The following is a 19,694-nucleotide window of genomic DNA, read 5'->3' on the forward strand; positions in this document are numbered from 1 at the left end:
CGCGCACCCGGGCCCCGCGCGCGCACCCGAACCTCTGAGCCCCTGTGGATGCTGGGTGAGGGTCTGGCTCGCGCGGCCCCTGCTCTGCCCCGGAGGGTTCCACCCAGCTCCTCGGTGCACGTCTAGGGCACCCCATCCTGGGAAGGGGGACCTGGGACCCGCCCCTTGGTTGGGCCAAGGCGGCGCCCCGAGAGGCGGAGCCCCGAAGGGGTGGTCCGGGGATGCAGGAATAAGAGCGCTGCTGCTGGCGGGCGGGCAGTGGCCCACGATGTCGCTAGTGCTGTTGAGCCTGGTCACGCTGTGCTGGGGCCCCGCGCACCCGGAGCCGGTAAGCCCCCCCCCACCTCGCCCACTCCCCTGCCCCAGGTTCGGGTCCCCTAGAGCCCCATCCCTGACAGCATCCGTCCCGCCAGCTCAGTCTTCCCTGCTTCTCCTCGAAAGGTGTTCTTGGAGAGCATCAAGGGCAGCCCGCGGGTACCGAGCATCCAGATGCTTGAGTCGGAGCTGGGGAACCAGACAGTTGGCGCCAAGCTGCCGCCACCTGTGCTCTTGGTTTCTGCGCCCCGGTGTCCTCGTCTGTCAAGACGACAAGAACTAACTCTCAGGGTCTGGGAAGCAAAGAGCCTGACGCAGAGTAGGCGCTCAGCGTCGTCACGATTTGGGCTCTGGGGGTCTGCCCATCGGTAGGGGCGCGAGCACGCTTCCACAGAAGGCGCTGCTTTTGGTACCGCGTTAAATTGCACCCTGCCCCCAGAGCCAGTGGGGTCCTGAACTCCCCACAGCTTTCTCCTCTCCTCCAGCGCCTTGAAGGATTGAGGCAATGTTTTGCTCGACCCCCAACTGATTTTTGAAGCTGCATCATCACTGCCCTCGGTGATCACAGCCGATAGCTTGACAGCTTGGTGGCTACCAGTTGATGGCTGGGAAAAGTCCTTTCATGGGCCACTCTCCTGTCCCCTCTCTCTTGGCTCCCTGAGGCTTCTTCACTGGAGAAAGGCCAACAGTTTGAGGGGTGTGAGGTTGAGGGCAGTTGCTTCGCTTCTTCCTGACACTTGTGCTGGCATGTTACTTTAAATATAATAATAATAAAGTAAAACCTGCTGATATCCTTGTTAGCTCAGCTTTTGTTTTTTGTGTTTGGGCCACATCCCACGATGCTCAGGGGTTACTCCTGGCTCTACGATGAGGAATCACTCCTGGTAGAGCTCAGGGGATGTCCAGCACTGGGATGCCACAGATCCAACCCAGGTCAGCCACATGCAAGGCAAGTGCCTTACCCACTGTACTATCACCCCGGCCCTAGTCCACCTTTTAAAAGACAAAAGATGTGTGGCAGATCATTTCACCCAGATCCAGATAACTCAATCCACAAAAGTCTTCCCTTCTGTCTAAGAAAGTGTTTGGAAATGTAGAGGCTGATTTCAGAGCTTTATCATTGGGTCTTGTCATGGGAACTTACTGCCTCCTGAAAGATTTTTGTTCTTAAGGCACAGGATTTTATTTCAAAACCAGAGTACACTTATTTTTTCCAGTATAAAAATGACATGAGGAGTTAAAGCCAAAGGATGTAGCCAATGTCCTTTCTTGGACATTGGTGATTTTTTTTTAAAAAAGCTCTTTTAAAAAGATAATGTGATGGGGGCCAGAGTGATAGTACAGCGGGCAGGGATACTTGCCTTGCACATGGCTCACTTGGGTTCAATCCCCTGCCCCCCATATGGTCCCTTAGCCCCACTAGGAGAGATCCCTGAGCACAACCAGGAGTAAGCGCTGAGCACCTCTGGGTGTGTCCCCAAAACCAAAAAATAAAATAAGTTAACATGGGAGCCAGGTCTGTATGTGCCTGACCAAAGTTTCAATTCCTGCATATACCATATGGGGTATGGTCCAGGACTGGCCCCAGAGCACTTTCAGGTGTGGGCCCCCACCACACAAAAAAGCTTTCTTAAAAAGGTAGCATGGAGGTGGAGCAATAGCACAGCAGGTAGGGCATTTACCTTGCATGCAGCCAACCCGGGTTTGATTCCCAGCATCCCATATGGTCCCCTGAGCACTGCCAGGAGTAATTCCTGAGTGCAGAGGGAGGAGTAACCCCTGCACATCGCTGGGGTTAGCAAGTAAATAGATAAATAGAAATTAAATAAGTAAAAAAGATAGCATGGCAAAATTACAATCAGGTGAGTTATTTTACTTCAGGAGGTTTTTTTATTTGTTTGTTTTTGTGGGGAGTGTCTATTTTGGAAGAGGCTCTACCTGGTGGTGCTCAAGGCTTACTCCTTCTCTGTGTTCAGGGATCTCTCCTAGAGGGGGTTGGGAAACCTTGTGTGATGCCAGGGACCAAACCTAAGTGAGCCGCATGTACACAAGTGCCCTATCCTCTATACTATCTTGCCAGTCCCAGGGTTTGTTTATTATTACTAATATTACTATTGGGCTGGAATGATAGCACAGCGACTAGGGCTTTTGCCTTGCATGTGGCTGACCTGGGTTCTATTCCTTCATCCTTCTTGGAGAGCCCGACAAGCTACTGAGAATATCCCACCCACACGGCAGAGCCTGGCAATGTACCCGTGGCATAATGGATATGCCAAAAACAGTAACAGCAAGTCTCACAATGGAGATGTTACTGGTGCCTGCTCGAGCAAACCAATGAACAACAGAATGACAGTGCTACAGTGCTAATATACCATTATTAGGAGTGTAGTGGTGTTCGGGGGCTACTTGAGCTATATGCTTGTTCTCTATGGTGCATGGGGATTATGTGGTGCTGGAGGTCAAACCCAGAGCAGCTGCATGCAAAACATATGCTCTAGCCCTTTGAGCTCTCTCCCCAGCCTTGAAGTGGAAATATTTTATAGTCACAACTGATAGCCTGTCTGTGGACCTGTGCTGGTTTACAGGCGTGGCTAGGTTAGAAAGCCCTGTCAGCAAGACCCTGGAGAAGATCCCACAGGCTGCATTTGTAGGTTTCTCCTGTTCCTCTTCTTAACACAGTCTTTCACCTGAGAAAGTCAATAAACGCAGTGCAGACCAATGTTTAAGCCTTTTTTTTTTTGGCGATGCACAGGGGTTACTCCTGGCTTTGCACTCAGGAATTACTCCTGGCGCTGCTCCGGGTACCATATGGGATGCTGGGAACCGAACCCGGGTCGGCTGCATGAAAAACAAGCACCCTACCCGCTGTACTATTGCTCCAGCCCCTCTTAAGTCTTTTTGACCATGGTCCCCTCTGGCCTTGCTTTCTTCATTTGCCCCCAGTTGAGAAACACTGGTCTAGATTGTCCTGAGAGCCTACAGTTACACGGAGAATGAGTTCAGAGCCGCTCCCTGCTTGTAGCAAGGAAGGCTTAGGCCCAGAGCTGATGGAAACTCCCTTCTGGAATTTTTTGTGGGGGGTCACACCCGGCAATGTACAGGAGTTACTTCTAGCTCTGCACTCTGGAATTACCCCTGGCGGTGCTCAGGGGACCATATGGGATGCTGGGGATCGAACCCGGGTCGGCTGCGTGCAAGGCAAATGCCCTACCCGCTGTGCTATCGCTCCAGCCCCTCCCTTCTGGAATTTAAGTGGTGTGAGGGTGGTGTGTACGGGAGGCTAGTCTACAGTGTCTTGTGGTCTACAATGGTCCAGTTTTATCTCCCCCAGACTGTGAGGTAGAAACAGCTCAATTCTTTCTTCCTCCCTCTTTCTTCTCTCTCCTCTCTCTCCCTCTCCTCCCCCCTCCTCTCTCGCTCTCTCTTTCTTTCTCTTTTTCTCTCTGTTTATTATATGTTTTTAAGGAAAAAGCTAAAGATGGTGCTTTGCCTAATCTGACAATAGGCTGATGGTTTGCTACCACTCAGTCTGGCATTTTGGTTTCTCTCTCTTGCAGATGACCCAGTGTGGCTCTGAAGTAGGTAAGTGCACGGGCCATGGGATGACAGGGGCTTTACACTGAAAGCATGGTTGAGCTAAAGGGGGACTGAATCCAGACAGGAGGTTGATGAAGGATGCTAGTTTTAATGGGTCAATCTCCTCGATCAGAAACAGTGGAAAGCAAAGACTGTGGAGTGGAGGGTGGAAAGCAAAGCCAATTACTGGGGGAAAAGTAGGCGCTATGACATAAAGACCCTATGGTGGGAAAAAGGAGATCAATATCTGAGAGACCTATGGGGAGATGGACAGGCTTCCGCCTGAGGAGTGTGGACAGTGAGTTTAACCTGGAGGAGTGAGGGGACTGGCAAAGAGTAGGAGGTGGGAAGAAGATGCTGCCAGAGGATGAGTGTGGGCTGAGACGTGAGAAGGTTGGTATGATCCTAACAGACCTGTCAAATACACAGAGCCGGATTCTAGATAGGCACCTAATGTGGAAACAGGTGCTCAGTAAGCAGAGGTCAGGGGTTACTCATCACCTTGCAACCAACAGCCAGTAATGAGACGTGCCTGTTCTGCCTTAGCAGGAAAAAGAAATGACTCTAGAAGGGGGCTGGATCGAGGTGTGTCATTGTTTGGGGCAGGGAAGGGAGTGTGATGGGCAACCTCACCTTTTCTCAGGACCCTCTCCGGAGTGGCTGGTCCAACATGCTCTGATCCCAGGAGACTTGAAGAGTCTCCAAGTGGAGCTTGTCAAAAGCAGTGTTGCAGCAGAGGACCAGACCATTTTAATGAAGATAAGCTGGATACTTCGGGCTGATGGTAAGTTTGCATCGTCAGAGCTAATGCTTAGTGTGTCTACTCAAGTCAAAATGAATAGACTCGGTAATCCATTAATTCCACTCCAAGACATAATCAATAAAATATAGGTACACACACCAAAAGTTACATGATAGGATGTTCAAAGTACTATTATTTATAATCACTAAAATATGAAATATATCTGACATCAGACAGAATTAAAATTACAAAGTGGAATAAATATAGCAAAAACATGAAGAATCTGTGACCACCTACAATTTATGTTTGTAATATTCCTATGTTTATATGTTGATTCATGTTTGTTTGTGTAAGTCATATGTTGATCAACAGATGAATTTCCTAAACATAAGAAAATCAGATTCAAACATTTATATGTCTCTTCATACAGACCATATGAGTCTCCTAACAAAAACCACAAAAACAATCAGAACTAATCTAAGCACTTAGTTACCTGGATACTGCCACAAGAATGTGAAAACTCAGTGGTACATGTCTTATCTACTTGTGTTTCTATTGGTTATGTTATACTTCATGGAAGAAAATGGCAAGAACAGGGTTGATTCTCTCAGAAAGATTATTTTCCCTCTTCTCAAAAGCATCAAGAAAGACATGGCATTTCCCTGGGCACCTTGTAAAGTTTTTTACAAACTAATTTTTGGGTCTTAAAGCCTGTATTGGTTCCCTCTAGTTAAGTCGTTCCATTCTATCTAGTTTAGAATTGTGGTGTGAAGCAGAGAGATGAGTAGACTGTTGGCAGGATAGGGGAGAAGAGAGAACAAGAAGGGAGAGACAGACTCTGACCCAGGCAGGGGCTCTACTGAGGTGGGGGTGAGAGGCTGAAGCAGGGAGGGGCAGGACCCCCATCAGATCATTGGAAGTTAGGTCCTTGCTTTTGAAACTGTGGGTGATGACCTCTGAACGTGTGGGTGGGTGGTGGACAAGTTAGCAAGTGTAAAAGGCTTCTGGGAATGCAGTGACCAACAATTAATTCCAAATAACATGCGTGATAAATCTGAGCACTTGAAATGTTGCATTTCTTGGACCAAAAGAGGTGATGAGTGGGGGAAGTTTTAGAAACCCTGAATCAGAGGATGCAATAAATCTAGCACTAAGTGTACTGTTGCATTTGTTTATGGTCCTTAGAGGCTGGGGTACATGAACTAAGAGCAGTGGGGACAGTAGGAAAGGGCTTTTCAGGGAGAGCAATTGGCACCGTGAGGAGGGGGTCTCTTCCGTATTTCCTACATGTTCCCTAGGGCCAGCCTTATCCTCTTAGCAGACCATAAGTTCTCTTCCTAGTCACCTTTGCAGGTAAAGGCTCACCTTTGAGGGCTTTGAACTCATCGCCTGCCATAGATAAACTTTGTAAGTTTAGGCAAAACTCCCTAAGCCACACTCACCCCATCTGTAAACCGGAGACAGCAGTACTGCCCTGCAGGGCTAATATATGAATGTGAGCAGAGATGAGGCATGAAAGGTTTCATACATGAAGTCACCACTGAGTATGTGGTAGATGAAAAAATGCCCTCTTGCCTATCTTGGCAGCCAGCATCCTGTCACTGAAGGCCACCAAAATCTGTGTGGCGGGCTTTAAGAAGTTCCAGTCCTACAGCTGCGTGAGGTGCAACTACACTGAGGCCTTCCAGACTCAGATCAAACCCTCGGGTGACAGAGTAAGTAGGCACTTGTAGGGGCTCAGAGGATTGAAGTCAAAGCTGGGTCCTTTGGGGAGTCTGGAGAACACCAGTTTGCACACAAACAGGCAAGTAGCTACAACTCGGGGCTTGGAACAGAAACCAAATTCAAATCCCATTATTTGACTGCTTGTCTGCTATGTGCCCTTGGCTAGTGAGCATCTCTGGTGGACTTCGAGTTTCCCCTTCTGCAAAGTGAGGGGAAACAGAACTGAAATTATACCCTGGCTCCAAGACTCTACGTCTGTAAGTTAGTGATAAATGGTGTGCGGTCTATTCCCTGAGTAGACCTTGACTAGTAACCTACATTTCAGCTGAAGAAATGAAACTATGAATGAAAAGAGCCACACCAAGACTTCGTCTTTCAAAGACCCCTGCTTTGCCTTTCAGTGGATGTTTTCCTACATCGGCTTTCCTATCGAACCGGGGGCAACTTATTACATTGGGGCCCACAATATTCCCAGTGGCAAACTGAACGGAGACATCCCTTTCAAGTTGGTGAATTTCACCTCCCCAGGTAAATGTTTTCAGGCTTCTGTTGTTCTCTTTCTCACTAAGATGTTTGCGTGGGGTCTGTGCTTTGGTACAGAGAGATAAGGGAACCTCGACAAGATGTTTGGCTTTGCTGAGTCTCTTTTGGAGGTGGGGTGGGGGTTTGACTCATATGAAGCAGTACTCAAGGCTAATTCCTAGCCCTGTGCTTAGGGATCGCTCCTAATAGGGCACAGGGAATGCAGTGCTGAGAATCAAAGCAGGGCCGGCTGTGTGCAAGACCAGTGCCTTAATCCCTGTACTGCTCTCTCTCTCTCCCTCTCTCTCTCCCTCCCTCCCTCTCTCTCTCTCTCTCTCTCTCTCTCTCTCTCTCTCTCGCTCTCTCACTCGCTCGCTCTTGCTCTCACCCCTTGTTTATTCCTGATTGCATCTCACAAAGATAAAATTGGATAAAATGCAGGGGAAAAACCCTACCTTTATAGTTGGCACTTAGACCCCCCACAGCCTGCAGGTTGTAATAGCCCCTGAGTTACAAAGTAAAAGCAAACACTGAGTACAAAGTAAAAATTAACTCTGAGGCTCAGACTCCTTCTTGATCAATACCAGTCAGCTATTGCCGGCAGCTGAAGTCAGAAGTTGTTCTGGTCTGGGCTTCAGGAGGGGTGTGTGTGGGGGGGACAGGGCATGTTGCTATTGGACAGCACGAGACTGGGGCTGAGGGGCTACAGATTCCAGAAGGCTCTGAGCTCTCCGTGAAAGAAACAACAGCCCTAAGCAGAGAGCTGGCTCATTTGCCTCTGGTGTGAAACTATTTAGCATCATGTGGCACTGGGTTCTGCAGTTCCAGGTTGCCAGGCTGCAGCAGTTCCCCGCTCAACCCCATCTTGGTTCTATACTCGGGAATGACCCCTGGTGGTACTCAGAAGACCTGGTGGTGTTCATTGCCAGGGATTCAAACCAAGGTGGGCTCATGCAAAGGCAAGTGCCATACCACCCGCACTCTGTCTCTGTCCCCACCAAACTTTATTCTCAAAGGATGCTCTGAGTCTCTCTTGGGAAGCACAGATACTGTTTTGGAAAAGGATGTCGTTGAAGTAGACTCTGGTTATTGATCCACGAGTGGGTCATTTTCTGGTTTTCAGTAACATCTTAATCCTATTTAAATCTGCTATATTACCTCAGTTCTGGAATATTCTGGTGATTCATTAGGAGCACAGTAGATAGATGCCCAGCATGCTGGTTACCAAGGTGGTGGCTTGGAGACGCCATCTTCTAAAATACATATATATATATATATAAAACAAATATATATAAAACAAACAAACAAGAAGCCAAAAACAAACAAAATCCTCCTCTCATTCAAATTTCCAGGCTGCTTAGACCACACCATGAAATACCAGAAGAAGTGCATTAGCGATGGTAAGTAAACACAGCATTTGTGTTTGTTAGTAGAAATTCATAACTGGAGCCGGTGCAGCTCAGTTCACCTTCTTACAGACAGAGAAACAGAAGCTTAGAGGGGTGGAATTACTCTTTCAACAGTGGAGGCTGGTCCCTACCAGCGCTGCACCCACTGAGGCAGGCAGCAGGTCCAGGGAAGGATTGACTCTAGCAGGTCTGATGGGTGGAACAACAGTAACAGAAAACACCCCAATGGTTCAATGGTGGTGCCAGTTGAAGGCCCTTCCTGACTGCATAGTAAGTCCTTCTGCTGCTCAGACTCCACCCCTCCACCCCTGTTTCAGCGGCCTGTGGCCATGGCCCTCCAACTTGTTGTTTAGATCTGCGAATGTTCAGGGTAGGAAACTTAGCTAGAATCATGCTGTCCACTGTGCCATCACAAGCTACACCAGAAGTTCTCGAAATTATTTGGCCCCACACCTTCACTTTTAGGGGAAAAAAATGACTCAGTGCCCCTCTGGAAGTCTGTCTTATTTAAGCGGACAGAGAAAATGTCCCCTGACTGTACCGGAAGCTAGTATCACCTCCTGATTTGGTCTAGCGCCCCCTGGAGGTTGGTATCGTCCACCTTAAACACATTGGGACAGACCTATTTTGGGTGGGGTCACATACCCTGTGGTGCTCAGGGCTTACTCTTGGTTCTGCACAAGAGATCACTCCTGGCAGTGTTTGGGGGACCATAAGGGGTGTTGGAGATTGAACTTGGGTTGGCCTCATGCATAGCAAGCACCCTGAGTCTGGGCCAGACTCTCTGAACGGATCCCTACCCTGGGAATTCTGAACTAAGTCCCTTCAGAAGAGTCGGTGGCTGTTCTAGGTTATATTCCTTACTTCTACACATCTAGTAAAGCCTGTCCAGTTTTCAAGGGTTTTACAAAGATGTGTCTAGATTTTGGGCAACATAGTCACAGAATGCTAATGAGGCAAGTGGTACTTGGAGTAGTAGGTTCTGATCTTCTAGACACTTTCTTCGGTGAAGCATCCCCTCATGCCTGTCAGACAAAACTATGTGTGGCTCTGAAGGCAGACTAGGAGCTTTGTGCTGCTGCTTTTGCTGCTGCCCCGAGACACCCCAGGGGCGAGGAGGGCTGAGGATCTTGACCCAATCCTAGACTCCAAAAGACAACCATGAGCTCGGATGGGGAAATAGCCAGGTGTGTTATTATAAATAATGTGCCTGAAGATTAACCTCCTGCTTATTTGCAAGTCCTATGAGTGGATCTTGCTTTCTCTCACAGAGTAATGGGCCAGGTGTACTCTAAGGTTTTCAACCACTGGTCCATGGACCAGTGCCCTGGCACAGGAATAAAAGGATTGAAAACAACCTGTGCTATAAGCTACAGGCTCAAAAACTTTCTTATTTGCATCATCTGTGGAGCTTTAAATTTCCTAAAGTGGGCCACATTGATGGTGCAAAAGGCTGGTTGCTTGCCTTGCAGGTGGTCTACCCAGGTTCAATCCCTGGCACTCCATATAGTCCCCGAATCCCTCCTGAGTCCAAAACAGGAATAATCTCTGAGCACTGCCAAGTGTGATCCAAAGACCAAAACAAAAACAAATCTATGTTTTTAATATTCTTGGCAACAAGGCTAGACCACAACCATGACAATGACATTAGAATCATCTCTGAAAGGGATCCAGGTCTCAGTGTTCATTCGGGCGATTCCAGTGTGTTATCAATTTTGAGAACCTCTGTTCTAGGCTATATTCCTTACTTCTACACATCTCGTAAAGCCTGCAGAATAGCCTCATGATGCTAGGGCCTAGAATGTTCTTGTGGCTGTATTCCTGATCTTGAATTTGCATGCTCTGTAATCTTAGATGAGACCTCTGACCTGTGACTACTTCCCATCTGGGAGGGAGAAAATATAGCCCTTAACTCACATTGATGTGAACATAGAACCCAGTTTGTGTGTCTCACACCCTCAGCGTAGAGAAGCTATTTCTAGCAAATTAGTAATGTGGGATCCTTAAACTTTCTTGGCTAGTTTGAGATTTCTGGGAGGATTAATAATGGAAAGTGTACTGTAGTCGATTCTGTATCTCTTGGCTATGTACCTATGAATTTCGATTTGATTGTTAAGCCCTTTTGGAAACTTGGAGGAGAAATCATCTGCAACTTTTGTGCAATTTATTTGTGCAATTCTTTTTCAACTCACAGGAAGCCTGTGGGATCCAAACATGACTGCTTGCAAGAAGAACAAGACAGTGGTAGAAGTAAACTTTACCACCAATGCTCTTGCAAAAGAGTATATGGCTCTCATTAAAAACCCCACTCTGCTGGGATATTCTATGATCTCGGAGGTACTTTCCCCTTCATTTCCTCAGCACTCTTCCCCACTGACAATGCCCAGCTTTCCTTACTTTGTGAAAGAAACGGTGATATCACTATTGACTTGTCTGTTGTCCTAGTGTAATGGCCTGTTTAGATTTGAAAGATAGAAGTCCCCAAGAACCCCAGAAAATGTTCCTGGAAATCTAAAGCCAGCCAATGGTAGAAGTTATGAAATGTATCCCTCGTTCACCCATAGGCTAAAACGGTGGAAGTCTGTTTGTTCTACTCGTCTGGCTCATACTTTTTGATCTTGTCTTATCCACCAGGACAAACAAACTCGAGCTTCTGTGGAGATTGTAGTGACTGGGGAAAGTGAAGGTGCTGAGGTCCAGGTACAGTTAAACAAAACCCTGCGGTGAAGGGTGACGGCCTCCTCCTGGCCCCGGAAGACCGGCTATTCCACTGCCCATTGCTTTAAGTGGGTGATTCCCAGTTCGGAAGAGATGAGTTTCTCCTCCAAGTCACTTCTCCCAGCATATGCTCATGCACGACCCCCGTCTGTCTTCACAGCAACGAGGGTGGGAAACTCAGGATTTACTTTTCACAAGGATCACTGACTTTCCAAAGTGCTTTTGTTTCTTTTCTTTCTCTTCCTTCCTTCCTTCCTTCCTTCCTTCCTTCCTTCCTTCCTTCCTTCCTTCCTTCCTTCCTTCCTTCCTTCCTTCCTTCCTTCCTTCCTTCCTTCCTTCCTTCCTTCCTCTTTCTTTCTTCCTTCCTTCCTTCCTTCCTTTCTTTCTTTCTTTCTTTCTTTCTTTCTTTCTTTCTTTCTTTCTTTCTTTCTTTCTTTCTTTCTTTCTTTCTTTCTTTCTTTCTTTCCTTCTTTCTTTCTTTCTTTCTTTCTTTCCTTCTTTCTTTCTTTCTTTCTTTCTTTCTTTCTTTCTTTCTTTCTTTCTTTCTTTTTTTCTTTCTTTCTTTCTTTCTTTCTTTCTTTCTTTCTTTCTCTCTTCCTTCCTCCCTTCCTTTCTTTCTCTTTCTTTTTCTCTTTCTCTCTTTCTTTCTTTCTTTCTTTCTTTCTTTCTTTCTTTCTTTCTTTCTTTCTTTCTTTCTTTCTTTCTTTCTTCCTTCCTTCCTTCCTTCCTCCCTTCCTTTCTCTTTCTTCTTTCTTTCTTTCTTTCTTTCTTTCTTTCTTTCTTTCTTTCTTTCTTTCTTTCTTTCTTTCTTTCTTTCTTTCTTTCTTTCTTTCTTTCTTTCTTTCTTCCTTTCTTTCTTTCTTTCTTTCTATGTCATGGAGCCTCTGGGTCATTCTGAGACAGAACTGTCATTTTATTACCCAAGCTTCAGGTCTTTTTGGTTTGGATTTTGTTTGGTTTGGGGGCCACATGGGCAGTGCTCAAGACTTACTCCTGGCTCTGCGCTCAGGATCACTCCTGGCAGAGCTTGGGGGACCATTTGAGGTACTGGGGATTGAAACTGAGTCAGCCATGTGTAAGGCAAGTGCCCTAGTCACTGTACTATCACCCCAAACCTCAGTTTTAAATTCAAACTAAAGAAAGAAAAGATTTGAACTCAAAGTGTATGAACATTGAAGGGCAATCTTTAAACTCTGAGGTCTCCATTCACTCAATGAAAAACTGATGGGTGGACTAGCAGAAGCTCTTAAGATTCTTTTTACAAAATTTTATGATGTGAAGCTGTGGAGAGTCCCAGTAGAACTCAAGATATGAAGAGCTTTTGTTGTTCATTCCCAAGATCACAGAGGTAGTGTTTCAACATGGCTGAGTCAACATGCTATGTTGTGTCAACATGCTATGTCTCTATTCCCATTCAGAGAACCAGAGTTCTCTAATCCCAGAAGGTTTATGTCAAGCAGACATAAATAGAGGACACTGCTCTATTTTTTTTAGAGGAAATATTTGATTAAGTTTGAAAATAACCTAACCCTGTTAGAAGGGAACAAACATGTACAAAGTTTAAGTTTACAGCCCAGGAGTCAGGTTTGTTTCTGGGTTGTTTTGTTTTGTTTTGTTTTGGTCACTGAATTTGAAAGCTCTGTTACTTTGTGACCAAGAGGGAGGCAGGGCTGGGGTGGGAGGAGCCTCATCAAAACCAATGAAAAGAGGAAGCATTTCAATGGAATTGTGGAAAAAGAAAGAATGTCAGGTCCTGCTTTAAAGTGGGATGGATGCTCATCCCACTGAATGCTCATTCTAATGCTCATTTTTCCTCAGTTGGCTCCGTATTTCCACACTTGTGGCAATGACTGTATCCGACAGAGAGGAACTGTTGTGCTTTGCCCAGAGAAAAGTGCCGTCTCACCTCCGGATAGCAGTAAGTGCCCAGTCATTTCACAAACCCAAAGGGGTTCAAGACACAAAGAGCTCACTAGCCACCCATCACCCCATTAGTCTGTGACACACTGTGTGTGTCTGTGGAGTGGAGTGTGGGTGTGTGTGTGGAATATATGTTTGGTGTCCCTATCTGCATATATTGACTTGAGGTGCAGTGAAAGATAACAATGCTGTCTCAGAGTCTATAATCTGAGTAAGAATGAAAGATTTATAAAATTATTCAAGATCCTTTATAAAAGGATTATGAAATACACACAACAGAAACAAAAATATATAGGAACAGATGTACTAAGAAACATATACCTTAAGGATCTGGGGGTTGGGGGAAGTAATGGCATAAAAGAACTGGGATTAGAAGGAATGCGCATTCTGGGCCAGAGCCATAGTACAGGGGGTAGAGTGTGTGTGGTCAACCTTGCATCTGGCCAACTGAGGTTTGATCCTCAGCATCCCAAAGGGCCCTCTGAGCACTTCGAGGAGTAATTCCTGAGCGCAGAGACAGGAATAAACCCTGAGCATTGCCGGGTGTGGCCCAATAACAAACCAAGAAAAGTTTAAAGCACTGTGTATTTCACTGCATCAGTCTCAGTGGCACAGACCTAGCTGCTACTTGATGTCATCACATGGCCAACATTTGCATAACAAATGAAGAATAGCCGTGCCAAAAGACTCACCTCATTGGGGCTTGAGAACAGCATGTTCTGGAAAAGGTCTCTCTTGATTTAGAGATATTAGTTATTTCATAGCAGGTAGACAAAGAAGAAAGTGCTTCTGAACCTCTCCCATGACTGGGGGACAAATGTAAGACTTTATTCTTAGAAACTCAGCCAGGGACCAGAGCCATAATATAGCCGGTAGGGCACTTGCCTTCATCTGTCTGATCTATATTTGATCCCCAGTGCATCATATGGTCCCCAGGATTGATTCCTGGGCACAGAGACAGGAGTAAGCCCTGAGCACAGTTGGTATGGCCCCCAACCAGACAAAAAACAGTCAGATCAGCTGAAGACCACCCAAGTGCCTAGCAGCCTGACTTCAGTCTGGTTATGCAGAACTGAATGATTCTGTATGCCTTAGCTCACCAGATCCTCATTAGTGGAGTGGAATTATCCTCCACATTTGCTAGATTAAGAAATCAACTTTTGGAAATGCTACCTCTTCATACTATGTACTAAGTAGTTACACCCAGAATAATTTTAATTCCTAAAAGAAAAAACCAGACATGAAAAAGTCATCACAGTAGAAATACCTGCGTATAAGAGAAGAAGCCAATAAGACTCTCCTGAACCTCTGAGGTCTAATTTTCTTGTTGAGATACTAATAGAAGAATGGAACACTTTATAGAAAAATAGGGCAATCTACAGCACCCCTACGGTGACTCTTGGTTCTAAAGGGATGTAAACATTTACAAAGTTAGAATCAAAAGCTTAGTTTCTAACTAGGAGATGATATGGTTTTGGTTTGCTGAGGGTGAATGACTTTGGTTTTTCCAGGCAGAAGCACGTTGGGTGTTTGGCTGTCTGTCTTACTTCCGGTTCTGCTAGTGGTCACATGGATGCTGATACTTGGGATATATCTCACGTGGAGGCACGGTAAGACATTATCATTCACTTCTTTCAATGAAACCTGACTGGGAGGACTTTTTTAAAAAGAATATTCCTCTAGACACATTTTGGCATCACACTTGGCCTGACAGTTCAGAGAGAGCCCTGATTTAGTGCCTTAGACTTGTCCTAAAATGATTCATACTAACTGAATCACACCTGAGAAGGTCAAATAGGGATCCAGCTCCCAGAGCTCGTAACTACTACCTATTTTGTTAACTACCACTGAGGCACCTCCAAGTACTAAAATGAAAGCTAAGAACAGATTGCATTTGACTTATGCCAGGTACTATATGCTAGTTCCTACTTTTTGTAAACATGCTTTTTTTCTTTCTTCTTCTTCTTTTGGTTTTTGAGTTATACCCAGTAGTACTCAGGACTGATTCCTGGCTCTAAACTCAAGGATTACTCCTGGCAGGGATTGGGGGATCATATGGGATGCTGAGGATTGAATTCAGAGGCAAGGCCAGCACCCTACCCGCTGTACTATTGCTCCATGCCCATACTTTTTACTAAGTATTCTTCCATGGCATAAGAATAACCTTCACTTGAATTGTTTCTACATCTTAAGGCCATTGCCAACTCAGAAATCGAGGAACTGAATACAAAAGTCAAAATATTTATCCAGATTCCTAACTAGAGGAAAGTATGCTGAGAATAGTTGTTTTTCTCTTCACACAGAGAAAAGGAAATATAAGTGCAGACTTTATATCATTTTTGATATAGCTAGAACAAGTTTGGCCCTTTAGTTCCTCAGTTAAAACACTGAAATTGGAGCCTAGAAACACTTAAACTCAGAAAATGTTGTTTGACCAGTATGTCACAGTACATTTTTATTCACAGTTTCTGGGTTTTGTTTTATATTCTGTGCTACTGGGGATTGAGCCCAGAGAGCCTTGAACATGCAAAGCAAATGCTCCGCCATGGACCTACTTCCCTGGTCCATAGTTCCTGTTCTGTAGCATATTGGTTCTTAACTTTTTTTTATACCTGTGTTCTGGTACTGTGTTCTAGTGGTCGAGAACCTCTGCTATAGCACAATAGATCAGAATTCTCTTTAAGTTCCATGGGCTGAAATGAGGGGCCGCTGAACTTTATGAGACCATGAGGAAACTACCATCTTCAGGAGGAAGAACTACTGTTGAATCCATCCAACTTCAAAACACAAGGGGCAGAGGTCAAATGTCTTGTCTGCATATGGCTTAAGATACCAAAACAACAACCCGCCTAAGACAAAATACCTTAAACCTAAATGGTTCTATGAAGTTATGGCTTTTAAAAAAAACTTGCTTAGTAATAGGATTTAGAAAAAACATCTTTAATGTTTAATCATGTGTTCAAAAGAAACAATGGGGAATTTCCTCCCTTGCTAACATAATGTTCCTGGTGCCCTGTCGATATTCGCTAGCAAAGGACAATACATCAGGTAGAGCTGACCAATGATTTTCTTTTCCTTTCTTTCTTTTTTTTTTTTAATTCAACCATCATGAGAAACCTAGTTACAAAGTCAATCATGATTGGGTATAATATGATGTTCCAATATCCTTCCCTTCACATTTCCCACCACCACTGGCCCCATTTTCCCTCCTTCGAACCCCCATCCCCAGTCTGCCTTTATGGAAGACACTTGTCCTTTCTCTCCATCTCTCCCTACCTTCCTTTCTCTCTCCCTCTCCCTTTCTCCGCCTCCCTCTCCCCTTTTGGGCATTATGGTTTTCAGTCCAGGTACTGAAGGTTATCATGTATATCCCTTTACCTACTTTCAGCATTCAGTTCATGTCCAAAGTGATCATTTCCAACTATCCTTGTCATAGTTGGCCAGTGATTTTCAACTGCGGTTTGTGGGCTGGAATCAGTCAAAGAGAAATATTGCAACTTTACATTGGTTTTCTATCTCCAGTCTGCCGACTGGCCATTGGTACTTGTCCACAGGAGTAAAAGGTTAAGATCACCTGTGTAGACTGAAATAAGATCCTGACTGTTAACCTGTAAGAAATACTTCTCCTTCCTCCCGCTGCAGAAAGGGCCAGAAACTCCTCTCTCTCCGCTACCCGGCTGCTGCCACCGCTGAAGATTCTCGTGGTTTATCCATCCGAGATTTGTTTCCATCACACAGTCTGCTATTTCGCAGACTTTATTCAAAACCAGTGCCGAAGTGAGATTATCCTTGAGAAGTGGCAGAAAAAGAAAATCGCCGAGATGGGCCCAGTGCAGTGGCTGACCACGCAGAAGAAAGCCTCAGATAAAGTCATTTTCCTTCTTTCCAATGATGCCAAAGTCGGATGCGATGGCACCTGTGACAAGGGCAAGGGTGGGTCTGGGGAGGCCTCACAAGACCTGTTCCCCCTGGCCTTTAACCTCTTCTGCAGCGATCTGAGAAGCCAGGCTCGCCGGCACAAGTATATGGTGGTCTATTTTAGAGAGGTTGATGCTAAAGAAGATTACCACGCGCTCAGTGTCTGCCCCAAGTACCATCTCATGAAGGACGCCACCGCTTTCCGCACAGAACTTCTCCGGGTCAAGCCCCGTGTGTCAATGGGCAAGAAGCTGGGAGCCCGCCACAGTAGTTACTCCTTTTGCTAGCACCTACAAGAAGCAAGAGTTCCTAAAGCCTGGGGCCAGAGCAATAGTAGAGTGGGTAGGGCAGTAACATTGCATGCTGCTGACACCAGTTTGATCACCTGCATCCCATATGGTCCCCCAATATTGCCCTTCAACACCGACCAGGGGTAAGCCCTGAGCACAGCCAGGTGTGCCCCCTCCACCAGAACAACAATAGCAGCAACAACAACAACATCCCCCTGAAGCTTTCCTACCCCTCTCTTTACAAGAAGAAAACAGCTCTCATGATTCTGGAGTTTACACTCTGCTATATCCCCATCAGTAATAGGGAGTTCTCATAACATACGTTTGCTTTAGCCTACTAACTTAAATCTATATGCTAAAAATTCTTCTAAATATCACTATTGTAGCATTAGAGAACACAGAAATATCTTTTAATTATAAAGCTAAATCTCATTAAATATAAGTTACCATATGAAACTGTACCCATCCTGAGAATGCAGTGATGAGGAATATTCCAGCTAAACATTGTCGGGGAGAGTATATGCACTGCACTGGGGGCAGAATTGTTGAATTCTGTTGAATCAGTGAATGCAATTCGGTTGAATCAGTGAATGCTAAATTTAAGAAGCTCCAGCACTGGAGATAGAATAGGAGTTAGAGGATTTGCCTTTCATCATCACATAGTTCCCTGGCCACTACCTGGTGTAGTCTCAAATTATATAGATATGCTCAAACTCTTTGGTGAAAGACCATCTTTAAAAACTTTGGAAAAATTCTTTTGGTTCTAATTTTTGTTTTTTGCTTTTTGGGTCACACCTGGCGATGCACAAGGGTTACTCCTGGCTCTGCACTCAGGAATCATCCCTGGTGGTGCTCAGGGGACCATATGGGATGATGGGAATCGGACCCGGGTCTGCTGCGTGCAAGGCAAACGCCCTACCTGCTGTGCTATCGCTCCAACCCTTGGGTTTTTTTTGTTGTTGTTCTAATTTTTAAAGAAAAAAAAATAAAAACAGGGACTAACAAGCTGATCCCTCTTTGCTGACCAGATGACCTTTATTAAATGTGTCATCATGTGTAATTTTTGCTTTTTGTATATGATGTTCCTTTTGCAAACTAGATTCATATCTTGTCTTATGTACAGGTGACTTTTAATATGAAAAAGTAAAATACTTGCATACTGAACACTCAGAATTCAGCACTGGAGAGATAGTACAGGGGGTAATGTCCTTACTTTGTATGCAGCTGGCTGGATTCTATTCTAGGCACCACATACGGTTCCCTGAGCCCTACCAAGAATAATCCCTGAACATGTTGGGTAAGCCCTAAGCACTGCTGGGTGTGGCCTCAACACAACAAAGAACAAACAAAACCACAATTAATTCAGAGTTTCTTACATACATTTTTCATGTACATACACACACACACATACACACACGCACACTCTTGTTATGTTGGAAGTTAGCACTCATAAAGTAATTAATCTTTCTATAAATGAGCTATAATGCTCTAAGTGAAAAACAGAAACTATCAAAGAACATAAAAACTTATGGTATTTGAAATCTTCCAACTTTTTGTTTTTTAAAGCATCTTTTAAAAAATTAAAAATTTTAGACACCATGGGTGACAATACTGTTTTAGTGGTCGGGTTTCTTGAACAATTTTTTTGTTTGTATTTTGGGGGCACCTGGCTGTGCTCGGGCTACTCCTGCACAATTTTATCACCAGCCCTCCACCCTGCCTATTTCCCACCCCATTTCACTTTCCTACTAAAGACCAGTTTTCAGTTTCTGTTGCCTTTGGGCATGTTATTCCCCTGTTAGTTTCTTTATATCTTGCATGAGACCATTCTGCCTGCACCACTCTGGACTAATTTCACTCAGCATGGTAACCTCCAGCCCTATCCATGAAGCAGCAAATTGCATGATTTCATTTTTGCTTACAGTTGAGTAATATTTCATTGTGTACATGTACAGCGAATCCTTTATCCAGTCATCTGTTCTGGACACTTGGATTGTTTCCAGATTTTAGCTATTCTGAATAGTGCGGGAATGAACAAGGCACAACAAAATGAGCAAATGTCTTTTCAGAATCGATTTTTGGGGTCCCTAGGATAGATGACAACCAGTGGCATTTCTGGGTCATAATGGAGTGCAATTCCTAGTTTTCTGAGAAGTGTTCACGTTCCCAAAACGCTGAGCCAAGTTGATATTCCCACCAGCAGTGGCTCAGGTCTTCCTTTCCCCATATCCACACTGACAATGGAAGCAACTTTTTCTTCATCTTTTTCTTAAAGCAGCTACTATCAAAAGGTTACTTATATCAGCGTGTGTATTTTTCTAGGAATGCTAAGAATTCATTCTTAGCATTGATAATGAATTTGTTTTAGACTCAGGATTAGCTTCAGGTAGAGGACTGTTAAAATGGATCGATCTATAGGTTAAAAGGCCAGGTCACACACTTTCTGATAATTCTTAGGGATAAAATAAAACAAAAATAAAGCGGCATACAGTGAAAACTCGCTATGTCCAACTACTCAAGCAGATACTGAGTAATGCCCGAGCAGTTTTAAAATTTTAA

General features: G+C 44.9%; 1 protein-coding gene across 1 annotated transcript; it reads left to right on the forward strand.

Moving 5' to 3' along the window:
• Nucleotides 1-86: 86 nt before the first annotated feature.
• IL17RB (interleukin 17 receptor B) lies at nt 87-19,006 on the forward strand. The gene is made up of 11 exons (XM_055134069.1): nt 87-328; nt 3,873-3,897; nt 4,535-4,675; nt 6,221-6,348; nt 6,760-6,886; nt 8,233-8,280; nt 10,484-10,626; nt 10,924-10,989; nt 12,826-12,925; nt 14,439-14,537; nt 16,570-19,006. The coding sequence occupies exons 1-11, from the start codon at nt 269-271 to the stop codon at nt 17,130-17,132; spliced, it is 1,500 nt and encodes a 499-aa protein (XP_054990044.1). The 5' UTR covers nt 87-268; the 3' UTR covers nt 17,133-19,006.
• The last annotated feature ends 688 nt before the right edge of the window (nt 19,007-19,694 follow it).

Source organism: Sorex araneus, chromosome 4, assembly GCF_027595985.1.
Source record: "Sorex araneus isolate mSorAra2 chromosome 4, mSorAra2.pri, whole genome shotgun sequence".
Taxonomy (NCBI): Eukaryota; Metazoa; Chordata; class Mammalia; order Eulipotyphla; family Soricidae; genus Sorex; species Sorex araneus.